The 24,528-nt window shown below is 38.3% G+C and overlaps 2 protein-coding genes across 9 annotated transcripts in view; one reads left to right on the top strand and one right to left on the bottom strand.

Annotated features, from left to right (window-relative positions):
- LOC110396017 (solute carrier organic anion transporter family member 1A2-like) overlaps positions 1–24,528 on the bottom strand; it is a 50,738-nt gene that overhangs the window by 14,931 nt on the left and 11,279 nt on the right. For 2 of the 8 annotated variants that reach the window (XM_021391310.1, XM_021391247.1), the window contains exons 2-6: positions 19,377–19,421; positions 13,414–13,533; positions 2,921–3,022; positions 2,643–2,749; positions 1,252–1,393 (exon numbers count right to left, since the gene is read on the bottom strand). In XM_021391310.1, the coding sequence (XP_021246985.1) occupies positions 1,252–1,393; positions 2,643–2,702 (202 nt within the window). In that variant the 5' untranslated portion in view covers positions 2,703–2,749; positions 2,921–3,022; positions 13,414–13,533; positions 19,377–19,421. Of the gene's footprint in view, positions 1–1,251; positions 1,394–1,859; positions 1,950–2,642; positions 2,750–2,920; positions 3,023–13,413; positions 13,534–19,376; positions 19,422–20,635; positions 20,746–21,923; positions 21,983–24,528 lie in introns of all 8 variants that reach the window. The other 6 variants (XM_021391265.1, XM_021391300.1, XM_021391290.1 and 3 more) reach the window with 6 other exon arrangements.
- On the top strand, positions 20,774–24,270 carry IAPP (islet amyloid polypeptide). Its single transcript, XM_021391325.1, has 3 exons — positions 20,774–21,408; positions 21,536–21,670; positions 23,881–24,270. Exons 1-3 carry the CDS (start codon positions 21,329–21,331, stop codon positions 24,071–24,073), a joined length of 408 nt encoding a protein of 135 aa, XP_021247000.1. The 5' UTR covers positions 20,774–21,328; the 3' UTR covers positions 24,074–24,270.

The following is a 24,528-nucleotide window of genomic DNA, read 5'->3' on the forward strand; positions in this document are numbered from 1 at the left end:
CAAAACCATATCTATGACTGGCGAGCATAATGTTCTGAAAGAAAATTGCATCTTTTTTATTTACAATTGCTAGACAGACTGCATTGAACCAGTAGCTTGAATGAAACTTAAATACATGTATTTGCACAGTCCTAATAAGATCTTATGTCTACACTTGCACAGCCCTATTAAATTCTTTCTGCCTGGCACATATGCAGATCCTTAATCATTTTGACTATTAATGTGACTATTCACAGTTACTTTAAATCCCCGGAAATAAAAACACCACAACTTGCTACAGAATAGTCCATATCAAAGAATGATCTATTTAAAATCATAAAGCTTTTATATCATTAATCACATTTTTACATCATTAATCTCAGCCATTTAATATTACTTAAACTCTCCTTCTTATCAAAATCAAGAATACATTCTGGGTATTCAGTCTCTATCATAACACTGAGTTGCCTCACCAGACTGCTTTGCAGGCAGCAGCATGGTGTTACAAAGAGTTTCTCCTACTTGAATATGCAGATATAAGAGATGGGGAAAAGGGATGAAAAGGGCCTTGTCTCTCCCACCCACCAGTGTATATGAGCCTGTGCAGATCATTTCCTCAGTTGAGTCAGAGACCATAAAGATCCAGACTCTGATTTTAAGGGTGTAAAACATCCTTTGAGGATTTCCACTGAGTTGGGTCTGAAGCTCTTAAGTCTTTTGTTTGGCTTCTGTGGCAACGGCAGGACTTGCTTAAGCCTGTTATTGGCCATTAAAGCTCACTGACAGATTTGAGGGACACTAACAGTAGAAACCTTGTTTACAGTTGCATGGTCATGAAAACTTAAAATACTACTGAGTTTGAGTAAGGAGACAATCCACACCAACCAACTTTGAGGTCACTGATTTAAAGAACTGTAAAAATGCTAATGTGAACTTACATTCGAACTGGGTCTATACAACCATTCTGTCTCCTTATTTATTCAGTACAAAGCTTATTAAATAGTTCTGTCTTGTTAGTTGTTCTGTCATAGTGCGAGAGTGCGTAAGTTAGCTGAATCAACCTTTAATCCTAAACATCCTCATGTAAGTTGTCCTGTTGTTTTCCAAGACACTCAATATAAAAGTACCAGCACAGACATTAGAAGAGAATCGGTCACTATGCTGTTGCAAACAGAACTTGACAGATTGCTGATGGACATGAGAGTCACTAAAACATAGTCAGCCAACACTTCATATTTTCAAAGAATAAGATATATTAAAATGAGTAATTACCAATTTCAAAGCTTCCATTAATGATCCCCACTAAAGATGCTGGAATGTTGAATTGCTTCTCTATCTGTGTGTACATGCTGTTCAAGTAAGCACCAGTCATTGTTTTACCAATAAATGCAAGTGCCAGCGCCAGCAGAAATAACTAGGAAGGGAGAGTAGATTGAATGGAGAATTAAAAATTACACATTTAGGAATGTACATAGTTGTTTTCCCAACAGAGATGTGCTTCTAGGTAAAACAACTGAATACTTTCTGATCTACTCATAGAGGAATAGAATGTAAATAGAAGTTCAAATCCCATCGGTTAGCTTTGTCCACAGAGTTATGGCTTGAGTAAACAAAATAAAAAGAGGACATACTTTGTTCTTCACCTGCTCCCAGTCACAAGACTGGGACCTTAAAGCCCCACTTGCCCAGCCAAGACTGGTGCAGCACAGCCTCACCCAGCGGGACCCTGCTGCAAGATTGCCATCTGCAGGACTGCGGCACGCCTGCAGCCTGAGGGAAAAAAGCCTCCTGTGCTGGGTGCAAGGATCTTGGCACTCTGCTCATCTGAGTGGTCGATAGGATTCCTGCAGAATTAAGATCATTGCCTTTGATAGAATTACTTGATCGAGTAGCCGTTCTGTCTTGTCAGTAGAGGTCATGAGCCAGTTTCAAACATGAGAAGATAAGAGCGTGTCCTTTTTGACAAGAATCTGGTAGTAAGTGACCATGGGGAAAAAAAAAAAATATATATATATATGTACACGTATATACGTATACACATATATATATGTACGTGTATATATATACACGTATATATACATATATATACATATATATATACATATATATACACACATATATACATATATATATACACATCTGCTGCATCATTCAAATCCTTTAAATTTTAGGGTTATTAATAAACATTATTTATGAAATAAAATCAATAGTATTTTTAAATACATCTACTACAATAGCTAAAAAGCATGGGTAATGTATTTGGGCTTTGAATTCCTGTTAAATCAAGCTATTTTATATCTCTAAAGTGCTTCTTGACAAAGAATAGTTTATTAGTCAAACAGTTTACTTCCATGTCACAACTGGCTCATTTCTCAAGTTTATAAACAAATGGTAAACATGCCAGGCTAGAGGGATCACACAAGTTGAGAGGTGAAAATTCACAGGAGCAATCAAGCATATCTCTAACACACCACAGAGTTCAGGGACATAAAAAGCAACATGTTTGGTTACAAGTTTGCATGACCTCAGCGTTCAAAGCATTAACGATAAGGAAAGAAACAGACCATTCATTCATTTATTCTAGATTTTAACTCCTACTGAATAACTGTAAGTACAAGTAACTGTGGCTCTGTTCATACAAAATTGCTAAAATATTTCTGTACCTTAAGCCTGGAAATGCCGCAGAATTTGTCGTCTGCACGTGGTTTCCGAGTTTCTTTCATGTTGCCTTTTTGAGTCAATCCTGATGTCTGAATCAGACTACTGATCCCTTTACAGTGTTGAAAAAGACAAAAGATTTGTCCTGAGATACTTGATATTTGATCATCTTCCTTAAATAATTGCAAATCAGATTCTAACAACACTGGATTCCAACAAAACTTATAAGCATATGCATGTACATATTCTAATTGAGAAAATTTGACAAAAAAAATTGACATACCAACTAGCTATTTCACATCAGATGCTCAGTGCTGTCAGCACTATAGTTTCAGCATTGTCTCACTGCAGGTAGTGATGAACTCAATGCATAACGAGATGACACCTGAAGGAAGTTAAAAGTATGAGAAGATCACTGAGATAGATGCATGAAACTGTATTAAAAAAAAGTGAAAAAAACATTCATCCTCTGGTCACAGGCCAACCAGAAGGTAAAGAATGGAGAAAAGAGATCTTCTGAAGGCAAACTAGTTTGTCTGTAATACTGCTTTTCAGTCTTATCCACAAGCACTTCGATCGACCACTGTGGGAGGCAAGACTCTGAACATCTGTATGCCTGGCTGACAGACATGTACCTGTCTTCTATGGTCATTAGCACTATCCCTGTCCTTGCTAGCCATAAAAAGGACATTTCGTTCTGCCCTGCACGTTCTGTCGAGGCATCAGCTCTTCCACTGGCATCAATGTAAGTTCATTAATTTTAATAGAAACCAGACTTGAGCCTAGTTTCTTGGCATTAAAAGCAGAAGTAGAAGAAAAAAAAAAGACACAACCACCTCAGGTTGATGGTTAGAGCTTCTCATACTGCTAAGCCACATGCTTTCTTACGCATTTTACATATTTCCCAAAACTTTATTTAAAGAAGAAGCAATATATTCCAGGGACTTGGAATATATTGGCCTCTAAAAGCACCTCCACATCTGCTACTTATCATAGAGAGTCAAACAGAAAGAACATCAGTCAGAGAATCCTAAGGACTACCAGAAAGAGTTCATTAAATCCAGTTATTCAATGTAGTTACCTACTGCCTGGTGATATAAGCTGAAGAAAATCAGAGCAAGTCAGAGCCCTACCTTACAGCCAGGACAGACAGAGGTTCATTTCCCCTTTTTTGTCTTAGATATGCTTTGAAAGTTCTGCCTTGCAACACCTGCTCTTCTCAGTGTGTTCCACTTCAGGGCTAGCAAGCAAGTCATCCTTGACAAGCCTGCCAATAGAACTCAATTGCCCCTTCACATTCTTCAGCCCAACACCCCCTCAGCCAATCTCTTCACACACTAATTTCTACAGCAATGTTAATCCTCTCAAATGTATTTCTTCATTAACTTGATTCTTGGCAAGTTCATGGGCATTAACTCCTTCCATAGCCACCCTTACACTTCCAGTGTTTAAAAAGAGTAACACATTATTGTACTGTTCCTGGAAATACTTAATTTAAGATTAAGTGCAGTTGGTCAGCAACTTAGACAATTGATTCTGGTTTATAGTTTGTATTTCTGCTTTGTTCAAGGATGTTTACTCATGCTGTATTCAGCCATCAGTATTAAAATATTTGTGGAACAAGCAGGGAATAAGGCCTAGCCCATACAGTTTCATGAAAGGCTGGTCCTCCTTAACCAACCTCATTTCCTTCTATGATGAGGTGACTGCCTAGTGGGAGAGGGAAAGGCTGTGGAGGTAGTATACCTAGACTTCAGAAAAGCTTTTGTACTTTGTCTTACACAGCATTCTCCTGGAGAAGCTGGCAGCCCATGGCTTGGACAGGTACACTCTTTGCTGGGTAAGGAACTGGCTGGAGGGCCAGACTCAGAGAGTGGTGGTGAAGGGAATTAAATCCAGCTGGTGATTGGTCATGAGTGGTGTTCCCCAGGGGTCAGTATTGGTGCTGGCACTTTTAAGAATATCTTTATTGATGACCTTGACAAGGGAATTGAGTGCACCCTCAGTAAGTTTGCAAATGACACCAAGTTGGGAGGAAGTGTTGATCTGTCTGAGGGGTAAGAAGGCCCTGTGGAGGGATCTGGGCAGGCTGGATGGATGGGCTGAGGCCGATGGGATGATCTTCAACAAGATCAAGTGCTGGGTCCTGCACTTTGGTCCCATGCAGCACTACAGGTTTTTGGCAGAGTGCCTGGCAAGCTGCACAGAGGATCTGGGGGTATTAGTCAACAGCCAGCTGAATAAGAGCCAGCAACGTGCCCAGGTGGCCACGAAGGCCAATGGCATCCTGGCTTGTATCAGAAGTAATGCTCCCAGCAGGAGCAGGGAGGTGATAGTCCCTCTGTACTCAGCCCTGGTGAGGCCATACCTTGAGTACTGTGTTCACTTTTGGGCCCCATCACTACAAGAAAGAAATTGAGGCACTGGAGCACGTCCAGAGAAAGACAACAAAGTCTGGAGTGCTAGTCTTGTGAACTGGGATTGTTTAGTCATGAGAAGAGGAGGCTCAGGGGAGACCTTATTACTCTCTACAACTGCCTACAAGGAGGGTGCACTGAGGCAGGGGTTGGCCTCTTCTCCCAGGTAACATGTGATAGGACAAGAGATAATGGCCTTAAGTTGCACCAGGGGAGGCTCTGTTTGGATATTTTAAAAAATTTACTGTCGGAAAGAGAGGTCAGGCTCTGGAATGGGCTGCCTAGGGAAGTGGTAGAGTCACCGTTCAGAAGTGCTCAAGAAAAGGGTAGTTGTGGCATTGAGGGACATGGCTTAGTGGGCATGGCGGCTATGGGTTGACTAAATGATCTTAGAGTTCTTTTCCAACCTTAACGATTTGATGATTCTACAGCAAAATACGCTTATACAGCTTTGCATTTTCACTGAAATTTTGCATGAGAGTTTATATCCCAATGAATTTTTTATGCCTTTTCTTAATATTAATATGCTTTATTCAGACTGTAGTACATGTGACACATCAAAAGGTGAGCAGCACACAAAGAATGCAGTCCCTGTATCTGTCCTCTTCTGCTCCTCAGAGTTGGCAATAGGATTCTGCCACTTATTGTACCAGTCCCTGCATTTCACTAGTGCTTACGGGACACATCAACTGGCTGTGCAGGTTTTTCTTCTTGTGCTAGAGTTACTGGTCCTGAGTTATTTCCTTCACTTGGGGCATCAGAAACATCATGCTGTCTCTCATTCGATTACCAAAGACAGAACAGCAACGTTTGCTTTTACTTATTTATGCTCCCTTCAAAGCATAAATTATTGCAGAAAAAAAAAATCATTTTGATTTCTATTTGACTGGGAAGATTACTAACTGTGTGAACAAAAATAGAACAAAATAGAATGATGAATTCCATTTGTGTTCCTGAGGTTGCTTTCCCCAGCTTTAAAATATTTTTTGTCACATTTGGCCGAACAGAACTGAAGGCAACATAGTCCAAGACTCTATATCAAAGATATATAAATGTGTAAATCATTCAGTTCAGGTGCATTTACACCACACTTTAAAAGCAGTTTACAACTCACACTGCAGTTTCTGTGACTAAAGATTGGCCAGTAGTGTTCTCTATCCTGTCTCCCATCTCCCTGCTCTCCGCAATGTATTCCTGTTGCTTATTTTTTGCTTCCCGGATCCTCTGCAAACCTCTAATTCATTAAATAGGCAGAAATCTAATGCAGAAAAAAAGCTGGTTTCCAGGTAGTGAACTGATTTGGCCCACTGAGTGGTTCAACAAGTGTCAGACCTACACAAAGGAAAGAGCAGGAAAGTGGGACCAAGAACTTGAGAAGAGAAGAGAAAGTGAGGATGAAAGCAAAGTAGGAAAGGCTGAAAAGAAGAGTGCCTATCTGAGCCCCAGTGGTGCATTATGTCATCTCAAATATTTCTGGAAGAATGATCTCAAGCCCTAACCTTAGCTGCCCAGGCCAGCCCTGAACACAGCCCTAGAATCATCACAGTTGTAAGGAAATTATCTCCTTCAATGAGCATCCATCAGCATTTCTTTAGCCAACAGCAAGATGAGAGAGCTTATGCTGCAAGAATATTCACACTGGGCCTACATTTTGTAACAAACCGCTTGGGAAGTTTGCATGGGTCAGGTGAGAGTATATTTATCCAAAAGTTTGCCTGCAGGGTCCGATTCACCTACCAGCTATAACGTAAAAACCTGCACTTGAATCCTACTCATAAGTCTGCAATATCCCCTGACATTTCAGGGAAGATGTCAGTAAAATCCTTTTTACAAGATCTTACTCTTTCCTCTTCTGCACTGAGTTTGGAATACATTTATGGCAGGCTGAGCAATTAGTTAGTAGTTACAACTCTTCCAGCCACCTCCACTACGGAACTGAATGTCCTTTCTCTCATCACAGGCAACCAGAAAGACCAACAGAAATCACAAAGCCCATCCGCAGAAGGCAGCCACTTTGCAAAGTGCATAAAATGTGAAAGAGCACGATGCAGATGGTTTCGCTACAGGCTGCAGTTATAAGCTAAATGCATGAAGAACATCGGATATAATTTAGCCTAAAATAAAAGAGCATACCTCTTGTGTGGATCAGAGTAGGCTAGAGCTGAGAGGTGGGAATTTGGGCCTGTTTGTACTACACTAAATCCATAAACATGTTAGAGTTTTACACAACATTTCACCTTAATTAACTAATAAAAAGGAGAGGGAAAAAAAAGGATGCGTCTGGATTTCAAAGTCTTGGAAGCAATATTCTGTCAGTTGCCTACCCTGAGTCCCAATGGACCATCTTACTTTCAGTGTAAAATGCATGCTTCATTTGACTCAGCTTAGTCATTTGGGTAAACAGATAAGTTCACATCTTGTTTACAAGCAGGATTAAAAATCATGAAGTAACTAATTATTAGCAGAGAGCAAATAGAGTGTCAGAGCTTTTAACTACTTTATGTTAGTAGTTGCAAAAAGCACTTTAAAATGTCATTTTTCTAAGCACAGTTTTTACTATTACCCAAATGTAAATACACTAATGCTGGATGAAACAAAGGAAAGGAAAAGATTCTCAGGGCAAAACAAGTAGGTACTTACAGTTTTAAGAAGATTTTCAGAAGAAATGACCGATGTTGCACACTTGAACTTTGGCTTTTATTCTGAACAGTTAAAAATTAACCCAAGTATATTTAATTGCAGAATTTTTTCTTTTGGCAGTTCCAGATGTACATTTCAGAGTACTCACACAGATAGGAAAGATACAGGCTTAAAGAGTGTACAGAACTGTGTACATTTACAGGATGAGGCAATGTCCAAGCAAAGGGTGATGGGAGGTCAGACTGGAAGACAGGAATGAGTGAGTTTCTCATATTTGGAGAGGTTGTTTAAGCTGAGTTACTAGATGGAAAGCTGCACAAGCATAATCACTGGCTATGTTTTGCTTTCTTGGAATTATTTGGAAGAGAGTGCAGCTGTTTCCAGGTAGCAAAAAGCACTTGCCTCTGAAGCACGGTGGCATAATATCACTCTTCCCAACACCTCCAGCTGCAGGTCTTTTGTGTTTCTTCTCAGTGTAACAGTCTTCCGGGATCAATTTTTGAAGTATTTAATTTTAACTATGCATTGAATAACTTAGGTGTTGTTAATTCTAGAAAGGGGCAAAGATCCTAATAATTAGGTACTGCGATGTTCACTAGGATCACCCTTGCTTTTAGGACAGTAGTTGGGTGATGTCAGTTTACTGTGCAGAAGAGAGGTACTAAAGCTGCCCATGGTCACACACCACTGGGGGATGCTGCATGCTGGTTACTGATTAGCGGGTGTTACAAAACCAAAAAGTGGAAGGTCATGTGACTGTGATCAAAGCGGACAGACATCAGACATGTGACTCAGGAGAAACACCCTCAACTACCACCCAAAGCAGGCTTCACCTTTGACTCTAAGCCTCTTCATGGCATACATTCATGTATATTTCTCTCACAGGAATGCACATGAAAAGCACAAATGCAAGGCCTGCAAAGTTTGGTGCGGGTGGGATCGGGATTAATAAGCACCTGCTTTGAGCACAGCCTCTTAGGACAAGGCTTCTTAGCTTTCTTCTAGCTGAAGGAGCACCCAGCTTTGCTGAAAAGTCTCCCTGGACTACGGTGTGCCTCTCAAGGTTTGGCAGCTGGAAGTGGGGAAATAGCCAACCAGCAAGGTCTCACATACTTAGAAGTATATTGCTGTACTGAAAAACATTTTAATTCAAGTTTTTAGCAACATACTCTGCCTTTAGGCCATCTAGGCTTTAGGCACTGTATGGTTGATTTTCAGAAGTCCTGCTGATGACCTAGAGAACCCCAGTCAGCTCAGTGCTGTACCAGAGCATGAGGTGAGGCATTGTTCTCCATTGTTTCTTAGAATAAAAACTGACACAGGTAAATTACTGAGTGCATATCTTCTTAATTGTCACACACTAGAAAATAGCTCAAGAAAAAATCTATTAACGTTCTTCCAATATGAGAAAGCCCTCATTCTCCCTCAGAAGACATACATTCCACAGGAGTTACAGTCCTGCTTTCTGTTCGTTCTTCATGATGGCCTCCAAATCACACCTGATGGCTATCTGTACTGAAATTTTGGTTATATAATATAATTAAAATTTGAAATTCTGCTTCTAGCATTCATTTCCTTAAACTAAAATCTGAGGTAAAATATTGTTTCCCATTAAGATTTTTTGAAGGTTTTCTTGCATATTATATTTTCCTCACATACCTATTGCTTCTTTTGGAAAATACTGCTTTTTGTTCACAGAAGACAGTACAATGAAAAAACAAGACTGAACAGAGGTAGAAAATGGCTGAATATAAAGCTGCCTTAACTCAGTATGATCATAGAATTATAGAATTATAGAATTGCTCAGGTTGGAAAAGACCTTCAAGATCATTAAGTTCAACCACAACATAACCATCATCCTTGCTTGCCTTAATAAAACATCTAAAGACGATGAGGGATGAGGACACTGCCCACCCAAAAGAAAATTCTTCAACAGTGCAAGTCAACAGCCTTGTAGTATTCATTCAGCTGCAAAGTGACTTCTCTCATGTATCAGCACTGGGTGCAACAGCCCTCTGTGCATGGCTATGTCTCATTTTATGTAGGACAGAAGTCTAGGTGTCATTAAAGCATAACTCCTGCTGTGACATTAAAAAAATGTCTCAACTTCAGTAGTCTAATTGGAATAACTAGCTATGAAAATCTGACTGCAAGTAATCAAGTGAGTCGCTTAGGAAAATGCACTTAGAACCTGATATATATTTATTGTCACTGATTAGAAACCAGAACTGTAGATCTCAGTTTAGTTGATCTTTCCCCCATGCTTAGCTATTACAGTGGTTTAGTATTCCTTTCAACCTCTCATTTTTAAAACATTTCATCTCACAAATATTGGTAGGATATGTTCTACATATCTTTTATATTTTAAGCTCTGCTCTTTGCAGAGAGTAGGGTGGTCATGATTTTGACTACAGAGATCCCTATTTTCAAAGCATGTTATCCGTCATACCTATTTAAATGTATTTATGTGAGCTTCTGAGATATGTCCAAATAATTTCAGTACCTACAGAAAATCAGCCAACCATTGAAATAAAAGCCATTTGAGGGGGCTCATATTTATTTGATTGTTAAATAAATATCCATTAAACAAACTCTGAAGAATTATAGCATAATAGAAACAACACATACAGGACTGCAGCTCTGAAATTGCAGTAGGATTGTTTTGTTCAATAGTAATTTCTGATCCGATATCTTTAAAATTTTCCCTAAAATTCATAATCAGTAATGTGTGTTTTAGAAACTGAAGACAAACAAGTGCTCTCTTTCATTTTGGAATGAGAAAAATGATAAAGCAGAAGAAGAAAGAAAATACTATCTTGTCGAAAGCTGAAGTACCACCTCAGGATGGTGTCTTTAATTACTGCATACATCAGTTTATACCAATTGACTTTTGAAGTTTAAAGATTCACATTTTCAAATATTCATATTGCCCATTCCAGGAGATTTCTTCTTGTACGTGATACCTTATTTGATCAATTCATATTAACATACTTGCAAAGAGCTGTAAAATAGGACCTATGTGCTGAACCTTCTAAAAAGTCAAAGAAATTTAACTTACTGACGTGACTGGGTATCAGCTGAGTTTATATTTAGATGAAAAATGGAGAGAGAGATGTTTCAAGGGCACACTCCTCTGAATACATACATGAGCACACGTGCACATACGCAAGTCTTACCAAGAACAGTTTGCATTCATGAAAGATTAATACAAACTTTATCTTTGGTAGTGTTCTGTTTTTCTATGGCACCATGAGACGGGAAGTACTAACTGAATTATATGAATCCTGGCTTCATAGACCAAGGATCTTAGAGACTGCTGCTTGCAAATGAACAAATGCTATATATTCATATAATTAGCTCTACAGCCCTAGAGGAAGGCAAATGGCTTTTACTCAGAAAAACAAATAGATTATTCCACTGAAAATAGTGTGTTCCCAGAAAAGTAGACTAAAAATATATTTATTTGAATTTTTAGCTGCCTGTGAATGCAACAGAGCTTTTATATTTTCTCAAGCATTTTGAAAGCTGAAGGATGTTGAGGGAACATTTTTGTGGTAAGTGCATGCTCTCAGTTGTAAAGTAGATAATTGAAGCCTACTTTGTATGGTCTGTGTGTATTAAAACAAGCCTGAAGAAATACATCTGTAGGGGCCATACTTGGGCACTTTGGTGGATGAACTCCCTCAGCTTGAGAATTTTCAGTGGTTGAGTGTGCTTAGGTGCCGCTGGGAGGCACTCACTGTGCATATCTTGACCTTTATAACTTGCTTTTATTTCATCTCAGAGGCTTCAGCAGGAGGACTGAGATACTGTCTGACAGTGAGAAGTCACTCCCAGCTCTTTCCCAGGCATCAGCAACATGCACACATTAAATTCCACTCCAAAAAAGATTGGAGCAGAGATATGAAATTAATATGAGTTCATTAATGTACACTGTTTAATACTCTCTGAGTTCATGTAAAATTCATTAAGCATGGAATTTAGTATTTTTCTCTACTGTGACTAATTTGAGGATAATACAGTATTACAGAGCGTCTCTGATGTCCTGGAGTACTGAATTCTCATCTGTCCCTAAAGGACCACATTTGCACTGAGTTCACTGCTTATTCACTGAGTCCTGCATTATTAGTCTACCACTTTAGAAACAGAGAATTTGCATATTTTCTTCTATCTGGACAGATCTTGTTTGAGAGACATTCATCATTCTAGTGCTCCAGTAAAAGGAAAACACCTTGAGAGAATAAAATATTTGTATAGAATCAGGTATACTCTATTCTTAGCAAGCAGTTTTGTTGAAGATCCTCATATAGACTCTCTCAATAAGTACTAGAGACAGACAGATATTTCCAGAGAGCAATTTATCTTATCTTAAGACAGCTGTCTAAAATAAGTGGGAGGAAATGGTCTCTAGAGGTGCTTCTCTTCCCTTAGATTTGAAAGCCTGAAGAGCTAGCTTAGTCTAGAAAACTAACTTTTAGACAAGTGAAAATCAGGTCAAATGACACCTATCCTGGATCTCTCTGCTCCTTATGTCATTCTAGACCTACTCATCGTGGCCAAGGAAAAAAAAGGCTGCCAGCCAGTAGCTCCCAGTCTAAGGTCAGAACCCCTTTACAAATGCTCAAGCAAGCTCAATTCAAAATGCAGATTTGCTGTAAATTTCCAGTTAAAAAGCAAACACAGCTAATGGTCTTAACCTAATGTTATAAATAATCATTAATTATCTACTCAAGATTCGCAAGTGACTTTTGGCCTCAGTCTGAAAATGACACATCATTTTGGAAACGCTAAGGACTAAATCGCTCTTTTCCAACAGTGTGGTAGTATCCAACTCAGTTGGAACTTATTTGGGAAAAACTAGGCATATGAGCTATGTCTCCACAGAACTAAGCACTACGGCAATCATGGGTTTCACATCCTAGAGGACATAGTATAGCAAGCTAGGTAAGGGTGTTGTGACACAGATTATTTTTCCTATCATCTCCCCCACCAGCTCGGAGCTGGACTAAATCCAAACAATGCCTTTCTCTGTTGTATCTCCTGAGATCTGTTTCCCTACTGCAGCCTTATTAGGAGAGACAGTGGAGCTTAAAATGTTAGCCCTCACTTGTACTGACTGGGACAGTGGCCATCTAGCGCTGTTCTAGTTGCTAGAGACAACTTCTAACAGGGACAACATATGATTTTCTTTGTAGACCTCTGGTCTTGGTACACACTCCAAAAGCTTCATTGCAAAATTAAACCTTTGAACAGAACCGTGAAACTGAATCTGAAAACCTCATGACATTTCAAATTGTTGTTCTTGCTTTCAGCTGCTTATACAGGTCACAGCATCTGCACAGACCAAATAAACCTTCTCCCAGTATTTTGGGAACCTTCTTCCTCAGAAGATAGAGACAAAGAGTGTAAAATAAAGAAAGATATAGTAATTTAAAAGAGCATTCTTTAATCAACAATGCATTTATTCTAGCAGTAGTTATATTAGACTGAAGTATACTGTGGGGAGCCAAAGGATCTCATTGTACTTGCCAGTGAAGAGATATCCACAAGTGAGAGCCTGATTTGCCCAAGCTAGGCAGGAAAGCACCCATGTGTTTAAAAAGTGGGGTGTTTTTTTTTCCCTGCAAATGCAGAAATACAGAAATGTAGAAGACCTATCAATTTTGTGCCTGAATTCAGAATTAGTTTGAATGTAATGTACCACTTTCTTTTCTCTCACCTCATCAGAGCGCATTTGTCAGCTACTGAGTAGACAAAGATTCAGATCTACCTTCCATCCTTGACTCTAAAATTGACTCTGTGCATTCCTCTCAAATGCAACATCATCTCAGTTTTTCCCCTGTAAGACAAGAAGAACAAAGCAGTCATTTATAGCATGCATTGATACCTACATGGAGATAATATTGTCTATGTGCAAAACACTAATGATTGTTTTCATAATGAACTATATTTATTTAAACCAACAAGACTGTCATAACACTGTTTCCTTCTAAAGAAAGCAGTCTACCACATTGATTTCTATATGTATAAATGTGGGGTTTCTTGGTTTTGTTTTAGCAAAACAGGTTCAGATCTTTCAGGCTTGCGGCAAACTTTAAAAGGACATAAAATTCTTCATTCTCCAGAAAATTTTCCACAAGGCTGGAAGACATTCCATTATTCAAACTTCTATTTTTAAATGTTAGAAAACACAAATGTTCCAACTGTCAAAATAGCTTTTCGGAATAAATTAACTATTTAAAACAAAACGTTGAATAGCTAATGACATGGTTTTGGGCAGTACCTCCTTTTAAAAGTACAAAGGGATTTGTTGTGTGTTCAGGTTGTCAGCTTTCCACTAACAAGGCATATTGGCTCATGAGCACACTTTAAGAGAAGTTAAAGGAACAAATGTACTGTAGGTTGACTGGCAGTTCAAAGGCTTAAAGACTCTCTGGAGCCTTTTCCTCCAAAAAAATGACATTAACTATGATTCATCAGTCAGTGGTTTATGTAACCTGATAGCATTTCACTTTTGCTATCCATCAAGTCCCCAAGTTTCTTGGTGTGTGATAATACTCTTTGTGTGCAGAGATACCATCACACAGCTGGTTAGATACCTGCTGCTAGAAAATCCTTCAAGGTGATACTCCTGGCCTTTCTAGGTGAACTTTGATTGTAAGCCTCTGTCCTAAAAGGTGACAAATATCCTCATCTAAGAGGGGAAGCTCTAGGAACATGGGTGAAATTTCTGAGAACTGGGCACATAGCTTTGCATCTACCTTCAAGCACAACTTTCTAACTACAGACACCTCATTTCTAAAAACATGGGCAATTTTCATAGAATCTCCCTTTCCCTTTCCTGCTCAGAAAGGTTTAAGTTGCATTAAGTATACATCCTCTTTTGACAAGGGAAATTAACTGAATTCAGATAACTACGTTTGAGATGTTATCATTAAAAAAAAATTTTATGTCTATGGTGGAACTTTTTTATGGTTCTTTTAACAGTTGTTTAATCAACTGCTGCAAATTATTGCAAGTATTATAAAAGGGAACGGGACAATACATGACCTAGAGCAGTACTCTGTAATGATTCATTACACCATGGAGAATACTATGAGGGTTTATGATGACTGCTTATAAAATACTTTAAGAATGTCTTAACCTTTTGTTGACATGAAATTATGTTAACTGTTACGTTAAGTTGATGTGGGATTACATACAAAGCTGCCAAAGTTCCTCATTTTTTCACACAGTATCAATAAGAATGAACAATGTGGAAATTTTAAAGTTTCTGGAAATGAAATTAGTGATTTTCAGCCTGGAGAAATGCATCAGGAAAGGTGATAATGTTTCTGGAAAGGGTAACAAAAGGAAGCCCACAGCCACTAGAATCATAGCCGTAGCCAGAGGTTTATCTCTCCATCAGGGAAAAAAATGAAGACCAGCAATCTAGACAACAGCTTACACAGTACAAAAGGCTCTGAACCCAAAAGAAGAGCTCATGCTACCCACTCTAAATAATATTTAGTATGTACTCAACACTCGAGGATTTAAAAGCTTCCAAATCCTTAAGTGTGTGCTTCTCTGCTGTTCTGCACAGAGTTCTATTTTGAATCAAATGCTGTGAAAAGATGTATTTTCAACTTTGTCCTGTGGAAACTGTAGCATTTGTTGGAACAATAAGCATTAATATGAAATTATTTTAATATGTTAATGACATAAAATTTCCGGAACAGATTTTCATGTCTTGCAATAATATCGTGTGTTCAGTTCTGCACTGGGTATTTGATTCAGCAACAGTTTATTGCAGAAAACATCACCTTTTGAATCAGCCTTAGCACTTGTGTCATATCTTCTGTTACCAGAGAAGACCTCAGCCGAAAATGGAGTGGTGGGTAATCAGATGGAAACAAGCAATATTTGGTGTAAAAGACATGACTATAACAGAGCCAAAATGCACTAATCCAGGTACATATGCTGAATTCCTAATGAATTTTTAATGACTTCTTTTGGTAGAAGACAATTTCATGTACTGATTCATGTTCCCTGTGCATATCAAAATCTTTTCTCATCTCCAAGTAGAATGAAAAGGTCAGGTCTTTTGCTCACATATACAACAATGCAATACAGTAAAGGCAACCTTACTGCACTTCTCTCTGAAGGAGGGCTATCTTATTTTACAGCTACATGTGTTGACGTGCCATAAATAAGTTAATTTATGTTTCATACTGTTGTCAACGTAAATCCTCCTACGTAAACTAGTACGCTGCATTTGCTTCTACAGAAAAATCATTACTTACATGACTGATTCCCAGTTCAGCACAACTCTCTTTTTAAAACAGGAGAGAAAATGCCACTATTAATAGCAGAGCTGTCAAGACAGCATCATCTGAAAGACTCAGAGTGTTTCAAGACAAAGCCAAATTGTCAATCTCTTGCTGCAGCTTGCAGAGGGAAGGAAAAAGAGTCTGATTGTTGAAAGTGAAACAATTTAAAAGAAAACTTAGTTTAAACTTATGCGCTGGATCAGGTAAGGGCTCATGTGATTCTGCATAGATGTACTTTGAAAACCAGCAGTTTCTCTTACTGATGAATGGCTCTGTTTGCTCTGTACTTTTTAGGTACAGAGAGTAGTTCCTGGTCTCACAGCATCTTCTACAAACAGATGCCTATGCTCTTTATAAATTGTTGGAGTGGGGAAGAAGGATTGGGAATTCTCACAGTAATGCTTAGTAAATCAGAAACAATACTTCTTCACAGACCTAATTCCTTAATCTTTTTTGAAGTACAGATGCAAGTTTGCCTATTAATAAGAATCCATATGCTATTGTGCTGGTGGTATGTACAATAGTACAGCAATATATCTGAAAGCTGAATAGCTTCCTATAGATGAATTCTTACAGACAGCTACTTTAGTTAATGGCCATAGCAGATAGCAATGGATGGCTTAGGTTACAAGAAAGGAAGAAGGACAGTAATATTTCATGTTACCAAGTTGTCCTTAGCACTGTCTAGAACCCTAGTTAGTGACATTGATAACCAAAGGAGAGTTCTGCTTTTGCTCCTGTTTCTGGAAATTAGTTGCAGGATGGGGAAAAAATGTCAATAATTTAAACTATTTGTTGTATTCAAAGGTGAATTGTTAGATGCAAGCCAGTAGAAGCCCTGCAACTAAAGCTCTATAAAATGTAAGCAGGACTGGCATTAGAAAATATAACTCACCAATCGCTGTGCTGTCAATTCTGACTTTTCTGATCTAAACAGAGGATGTATTCCTATTGCTTGGGAGATTCCCAGCTGTAGGAACTGATTCAGCACAAACTCTCCTGAGCTTATTCTCTGGGCAATCATTTGCAACAGCCCTTTGTGGCTATATCATTGTTCTGTCAGTGATGTGAGCTGAGTAGCACAGCACAACATACAGGCCAGATTTAAGGTGTTGTTATCTTCCCAAATGACTTCCTTCCATTTGCTAGTCAGTTCCACGGATGGCCACCACTTCTGAAGTACCTCAGGTGGACAGTTGGACTGGATGATCTTAGAGGTTTTTTCCAACCTTGGTGATTCTATAATTATATGACTCTATGATGAACTTTGTCCCCATTAGCTCTTCTGCTGCTGCTTCCAGAACTCTTCAGCAGAGTTAACACCAGTTTAGGGATCAACAAGAAATGCTATTTGAGTTTCTGTCAGTGCTCAAATGGCCCATACCAAGTAGTAGTAACAGATGTTAATATCAGATTAACGCCTAAAGCTTTTGTTTTCTGTTATGACACAGTAGACAAACTAAATTGTGATTTATTCACTCACTTCTAGTTCCTGGTAACTGAGCAACAGTGTAATTTACTGAAGACAGTCACCTTACACAGCAGAACAGCACCTGGCAAAGAGCATGTAACGGGTAATAAGGTTTTTTCTGAATCTCACAAATGAAAAGAGACATTCACTACCAAAAGAGTGTAAGAGTGCCATCAACAACTGCAAGCAATTTCAAAATGCAGAAATTAAAACGCAGTCATTAAAAGTGGAAAATGGCTGTCCAGAAGGTGTCAAGAATAGCCAAAGAAAAACGGTAAATGAGAAAGAGAGGCAGACAACCTCAAATGCCAGGTTACTGTGGACTTAAGAAGTTAAAGTATCCATGATGGAATTCCTTTCACATACCTTTAGACATCTCTAGTGTAAACATCTATATAGGAACTAGGCTGTGTTTATAGTCAACAAGGAGAAACAGGCACAAATCATCTGAGCTGTTTCAGACTCCCACATTAGAAACATGCACTAGAGCACTCTCTCCATACATCTCACATTTAGTTAGAAAAATCCCACTCCTCAGCAAATAAAAGCAGCAAACACCTGAGACAAGATTGACTCCCTGTTCCTCTGCTGCCAGTGCATTAGAGTGCAGAGCAGGTTGATCCTCTTGCAGGTCAAGACATTTACACAGGCATTTTCCAGAAGGGATTGGAGTACTGACATACCATATCCTCTGGATTCTTTGTAAACGACAGCTCTGGTGTCCTTTTATCCTCATATAGGCACAATATTTTAGATGATTATTTTTATGTGGACTTAAATGCCAGTATAAATACATACAGTTATCATGTAACTACCCAGGATAGAGTCTGTCTTGTGTTTCTTTATTAAGAATACTTGATATTTTCCTTAGCAAGATAACATTTGTTATGCACAGTAATTAAGGTTTTTTTATTGAGATCAAGGTTATGGAACTTTGTCAGTGATAAAGGTAGTTTGGAAACCACTTCAATTGAATAGTACTAACTGCACAGTACTTTGGGCCAGGTTCTTGACATTTCAGTCATGAATATTTTTGCTGTAAGAGATATTCTATGATTTCGGATTTCATACTTGTTTGTGTGCAAAAGCACTACTGCTTCAGAGAACATGCAACAGAACAAGTAATGTCTTTGTTTTGTTAATATTACACCTGAACAAAAGCCGGAGAGACTTATCACTAATTCTGGCGAAATGCAATGTGGCCCAGGAGAAAATGTAATGGTCCTGGTGCATCATGAACACAGTTTCATTTCTACAGTACACTCAAGAACGCCTCCTTTCCATAAAACATTAGGCACTCCCCAAGACATCTGGAATTGGGATCTGAGATTAATGTTTCTTTGAAAATCTTAACTTTTCTTATGTCTCATAGCTTGATTCAGTCTTGATACATCCCTTACATGCCTTAAAACATAACTCATTCTGAATAATGAGTCCAATCTTGTAACATCTCAGATCCAAACTGCATCTGATATACCCACAGCTTTTCAGGAGCAGGAAAAACCTGTGTCTGCCTTTTCACAAGCACTGAGCACACATGCCACTGCTGAGAGCCAGTGGGACCCGGACCTCTTCGTACTCCAGAAGAAGTGCACTAAGGTATTCAAGTTCAATGTGTAAGCTCCGAATATGAGCTGTTGTGAATAATCAGATTATTGGCATAATTATTTTTTGGCACAATTCTATCTCTATAAAATGGGTCTAATCATGTTTTCAATTCAGGGGAGTGAAATTCCTGCAGTGATACGAAATGTCACAGTGAAAATGACAGAAGAATCTTATTTCATTCCAGTCAAATGCTACAGTGAAAACATCAATAAAAACTCCAGGGGGGGTAAAAACTTGTCTCAGAGTTGCACAGAACACATTGTCATGGTGAAGACATAGGAGAACTATTCTTACTTTTTGCACTCTGGGACTGTCCATCCAGGGCAGAATGAAAGGAACCTAGGGGGAAAAAAATAAAAGTACACGATCATATCATTAAAAGCAGACAGCAAAATATTCAAGAGCAGAATCTCACTTTTTATAACAACGTTTTGTCACTTGCAAAAAGCTTATTGACAGACTAGCTGCTGTGTTTGCCGTGAGAGGATTATACCCTGGCTAAACATCCTTTCTGCATTCAGCCCAAGTAGTACAGACGACAAAAGAGAGGCAACAGTGGAGCTTTGGTCATTTCAGTACAAAAGCTGCTGCAGGCTAAACTGATATAGGCAGCTTCCAGTTAAGGCAATGCACTTGGCATTGAGGCAGTTAGGAATTAGCTCATGTTCTCTGGCAATATGGAAGATGCATGTGACAACTTCCTAGCACAGAAAACTTCGGCTCTGCTTCTGTATCAACATCTTAACCCCCATAAGTAATTGAAAGACCGGTTTTCCAAAGGCATTTGGGCACCTAGAGATACACCTGAAGACAATCACTGTCACTTGCCAAATTCCCACTGAAAACAGGAAAAAAAAGGTTCTGATCTGTATCTTTGTAAATCTGCAATCAGGCCATTAATTTGGTTATACGGTTTAAAAGAAAAAAAAAATCTAGTCTCTTAAAAGCTGTATGTTTTTTCTCTGAACCATACACTGGGGGCACTAGAAATAAATGTGCACAGGCTGCCTTTGTTTCGGCATTTCCTAGCTTTGTAATGCCAGTCTTTACCTTCTTAAGAATACCATCTGAAACAATTTCCATGTATGAAACAATGAATCTACCAGTGCTGGCAAAAGATTTTACATTAATAATGAGAGAATTTTCATTCATATTCATAGTTTACCAAAAAATGAACACGGTTTCTATATTGTAACCCTGAGTGCTCACACTATCTGTCAATTTAAATCATTTTCTCTCTTTTCTTATGCCTCACTTAGCTTTCATCCCTTCAAACATGTTTTTCTGTTTTGATCATCATATCCTCCTACAAGTAACCTCTTCAACGTCGTATGTTTTCTAATAAGTCTGTTTTCTTATATTTCAGTGATCCGATGTCTCATTTACTCCAGCTTTCCCTATAACTTTTGTTACCTTATTTAGCCCTTGAAAACACCCACGGGGAATATTACCTCAGCATCTTATCACAACTGTAAAGCTGAAGCTACGATTCTGATGTGCAGTGTGCTATTATCTTCATGAAGACATCCTGCATATACTAGGCTAATACTTACCAATGTGCTAATGTAACAATGACCAAGCTGCCTCTGCTCCTCTCTGGGGCACCTTCTATCGATACGGATGGGAATTAATGACAGTCTCTCTCCGCTGCCTGATGTCAGAGCTGAGAAAGGTGTGAAGAGTATATAAGAGCTGTATTACTTGTCAGCAAGGAAGGGGGGAAAAGGGATACTCCAGAGCAAGGTGCAAGCGTGGAACTGTGGCATGCACCCTTCTCGCTAACACAGTCGTGCTTCTCCAGTTAGCTCCCTGACCGTCTCAAGGTAAACAATTTCCCTTTTTTTCTTATTTGAGATGCAATGCAACAGATGTGCTTTTAGGAAAACACAGTGTTTCTCATGATTAATCAACAGCAATTTTTCAGGAAAAGGATAAAATGACTTCAAGGTAAATTGCACCTGGGACCAAAATTTGAGATCAGGACATGCCAGGAAATGCAAACCAGAGATATGGGAAAGGATTGACACCACTTAGATGGAAAATGAACGCTTATCGTTGAGAGCTTTCTGTCTGAAACTGCCTGACACTAAACTTGTGGGGATCAGTTTTTTGCTCTAGCCTATGAAAAAGACCAGCTGCTGTTGATTTAGGACAGAATGGTCATCAGTCACAGGATACACTGAAGAGTATTTGGCATTGCTCTCAGTTCTCAATCATTTTTCTTTTCAGAAAGTTTGGAAGCAAAGATGTGCAACCTAAAGCTGTCAGTTTTCTTCATTGTACTTTCTGTCACACTGAGCTGTTTGGAAGCTACATCTATTGAGAAGTGAGTATTTATTTCTTTACAGGGGTAACTTTTCAATTGTTGCATGAATTGCTTTTACTTTCATGTCTAGAATAATACGAGCAGAAATAGAGCTATTCAGTATCACAGAGTATTTTATTGTTTAAAGATTATTATCTGTGACTGACGATCTATCTGATGGGACTTCCAAGAGGCAAGAATGGATATTGCCCGTAATGCCACAGAACACACTCTCAGGACTTAGTGAGGAAATGCCAGAACAGCTAGCAGCAAAGACAAAAAGGTATTGATTTCTCATATTTCTTCTTGTTGTATCACAAGTAAAATGAAGTAAAATTTAAGCCAGTGATATTCTGCTGAGTTTCTTCATGCATGTTGCCATTTCTCAGGCAGCTTAAAATACTCTTCTTCTTGTAAGCAGAGCCACTCTGTGAGCAGGATAGAAAGTAAAATCCAGAGACGAAAGTTGCACATCATTTGTCAGTTCACAATTACATCCCTTCCATGAATGGAAGAGCTTGCAAATACCACATTACCTTGAAAAGTAAGGTCTATCGTAAGAGGGTTTTTTAATCTAAATGTCGAATTTCCAAGCCTGAAGGAGAAATAAAAAGAAAACATATCCTGCTTAATAACACCAGTGCTTTGACATAATGGAATTCTTTTAAAATACAACTACTTCCTGTCATTAAATAATATTTCATCAGTGTTACACATCAATTTAATCATGGGAAGAATGAAGAGAATAAACTAGCTCTGATTACCTTCCAAAATAATTTAATAATGGAGACTACCTGCATTTATACTGTTCTTGCTTTTTAGAAATCAAAAAATATATATTGTAGTAATCAAACACGAAGCATCATCTTTATGAGTGTGGTGTGCCTTATCTGCTTTTTTGAGACTTTGGTATACAATCTGCTACTGGGTGAACTGTCTAAAATGCACATATTCAATTAAAGGCTACAGATCAGAAAGCTAAAAAGCTAATAGAGACAATGGTTTCAGCCATTCTCGTCATTGGCTAGAAATCTGGTAACTTCCTGTAAGAACTGGAATTTAAAGTTGGAGTGGCAGGGTCTGATTCAGTACCATTAAAGAAAAGGAGAACTCTGCTTCCACTAACAAACGAGGATTTCCATTATAAACAGTTGCTGTTTGAACCCCATATGTTTACAGCTTGATTAAACTCTTTTTAAATAATAAAAATACAAAGAAACATCTAAGAGGAGCTATATCAAACCCTACGCAAACATTTATACTTTAAATCCAGTTACATATTTAAAATATCGATTGCTTAAAAATTGCTGCCTATTTGCTGATCAAAACCGGTATACTACAGACATTTCTCTCATAATTGCTGTTCCATTTGCATTCTTGTATTAGCACAATTAACTCTAAAAGAATAGATGACATTTGAGATAATAGATTTAGTCAATCAATAGGAAAAAGTATTCATTGGTAACTGCTCAGAGTTTGAAACTAAAATTGAAACTCTTCACAGTGAATTTCTACTGAAAACTGCAGTCTACTCCATGTCACATTAACATGAAGAAACCAAAGAAAATTAACAATAATTCTTTAAGCAATCAGCAATCAAGTATTTATGACTGGAGGAAAAGCAGAGTAGTTCAAGAAAAAGTTGTAAAGCCCGTGCTCTTTCAAGCCAATCATTTTATTGTGTTTCAAACAAAAATCTAATGCTGCATAAATCCTACACAGTGTTTGTAAATGGTTGGTTCTGACCATTAAATATTATTTTTAGATAAGGACTCTTCCACAGGCACTCTTTAAAGTCCTATCCAGCAAATGATTACCTCCTACACAACAGCAAGTTCAAGTTGTTGATGTGTTAACAAAGATGTGGTCCCTTTTCATTACTGAAGAAATCTCTATTTAGACAGAACTAAATCTTCAGTGATGCTGAAGCCAGCAGTGGTTGGCAGCACCTGCCACCTCTCATAATACGTGGCGCAGCTGGGAGAGCTTTTTGGCTCAGTCCATTTAACGTGGACTGGAAGACCACTGTTTGGTGAGAGCAGGGTACGATTTGGAGGGAATAGGAGCACCAAAGAAGTGTTAGTGGTTGCCATTACATTAGTAATCCTCATGATATCAGCAAGAGCTCTAAATAGACTCAGAAGTTCAGCTTAAAGGTAAACATTTAGTCATCGTTTTCACTTACTGTCTTAACTATACTGTCATTATAGGTTTTCTAGATGTCATAAACTGCTATTCTGAATATCAATAAAAATGACATATGACTGTTAAGGTCTTTGCATTTAAATAACCCCCATCATTAAAACTGTTAATAGCACACAGTGCAAAAAAAAATTCAGGCACAAAGTAGGTGGAGGGAAGATTGTAATGTTCCTGTATTTGTGCACATATCAAAAGAACTTTCACATTAGAACAGCTCAAAAGCCTTTTAGAAGCAGCACACTTGATTGCTCATCATTTGACTTCATCTTGGTTCTTTTTCCTTTGTATTAGTAGTCACCAGCTGGAGAAACGGAAGTGCAACACTGCTACATGTGTGACACAACGCTTGGCTGACTTCTTAGTTCGTTCCAGCAGCAACATCGGTGCAATTTATTCACCTACTAATGTGGGGTCCAATACATATGGAAAGAGGGACACAGCCGGGCTTCTAAGCAGAAAATCCCAAAACAATACAAGGTTTTAGGGTGTTTTAATGACTATCAATACAGTTTTCATTAGGAGCTCAGTTTCTAATGTATCAATAACCTTTTGGTCATTTATTACTTGTACAGTCTTAACAGTGCCTTGTTTTCTTTGTGTACGTGTATGTAATTTATGCATGTATAACATCATGCATAGGCTATTGTTTCAAATCCTTTAAGAACTCCAGAAATCTGCTTGTCAAATTCCTTTGTAAAAAACAAAAAACAAAAAAACATAATAAATGGCAAAATAATTCCAACTTTTTAATTATTTTATTATTATTATTATTATTAAAAGGCTAAAAAGATAAACATGACGTCTATGTTTTTATAGCCACAGTTTGGTAAGAAGAAACCATTCATCTTAATTAAGACCAACAAAAACCAGAATGCTAAAAGAAGTTATGTCGTAATTTAAGTAAAACAGAAGAATCTTCTGATTTGGAAATGGCTACAG

This window comes from Numida meleagris, chromosome 1 (assembly GCF_002078875.1).
Source record: "Numida meleagris isolate 19003 breed g44 Domestic line chromosome 1, NumMel1.0, whole genome shotgun sequence".
Taxonomy (NCBI): domain Eukaryota; kingdom Metazoa; phylum Chordata; class Aves; order Galliformes; family Numididae; genus Numida; species Numida meleagris.

Excerpts from the sequence above, each read along its gene's own strand:
- IAPP (XM_021391325.1), top strand. The coding sequence starts at position 21,329 with ATGTGCAACCTAAAGCTGTCAGTTTTCTTCATTGTACTTTCTGTCACA. Across the intron at positions 21,409-21,535 it reads GAAGCTACATCTATTGAGAA|ATTATTATCTGTGACTGACG; the intron begins GTGAGTATTTAT and ends TATTGTTTAAAG. Across the intron at positions 21,671-23,880 it reads CTAGCAGCAAAGACAAAAAG|TAGTCACCAGCTGGAGAAAC; the intron begins GTATTGATTTCT and ends CCTTTGTATTAG.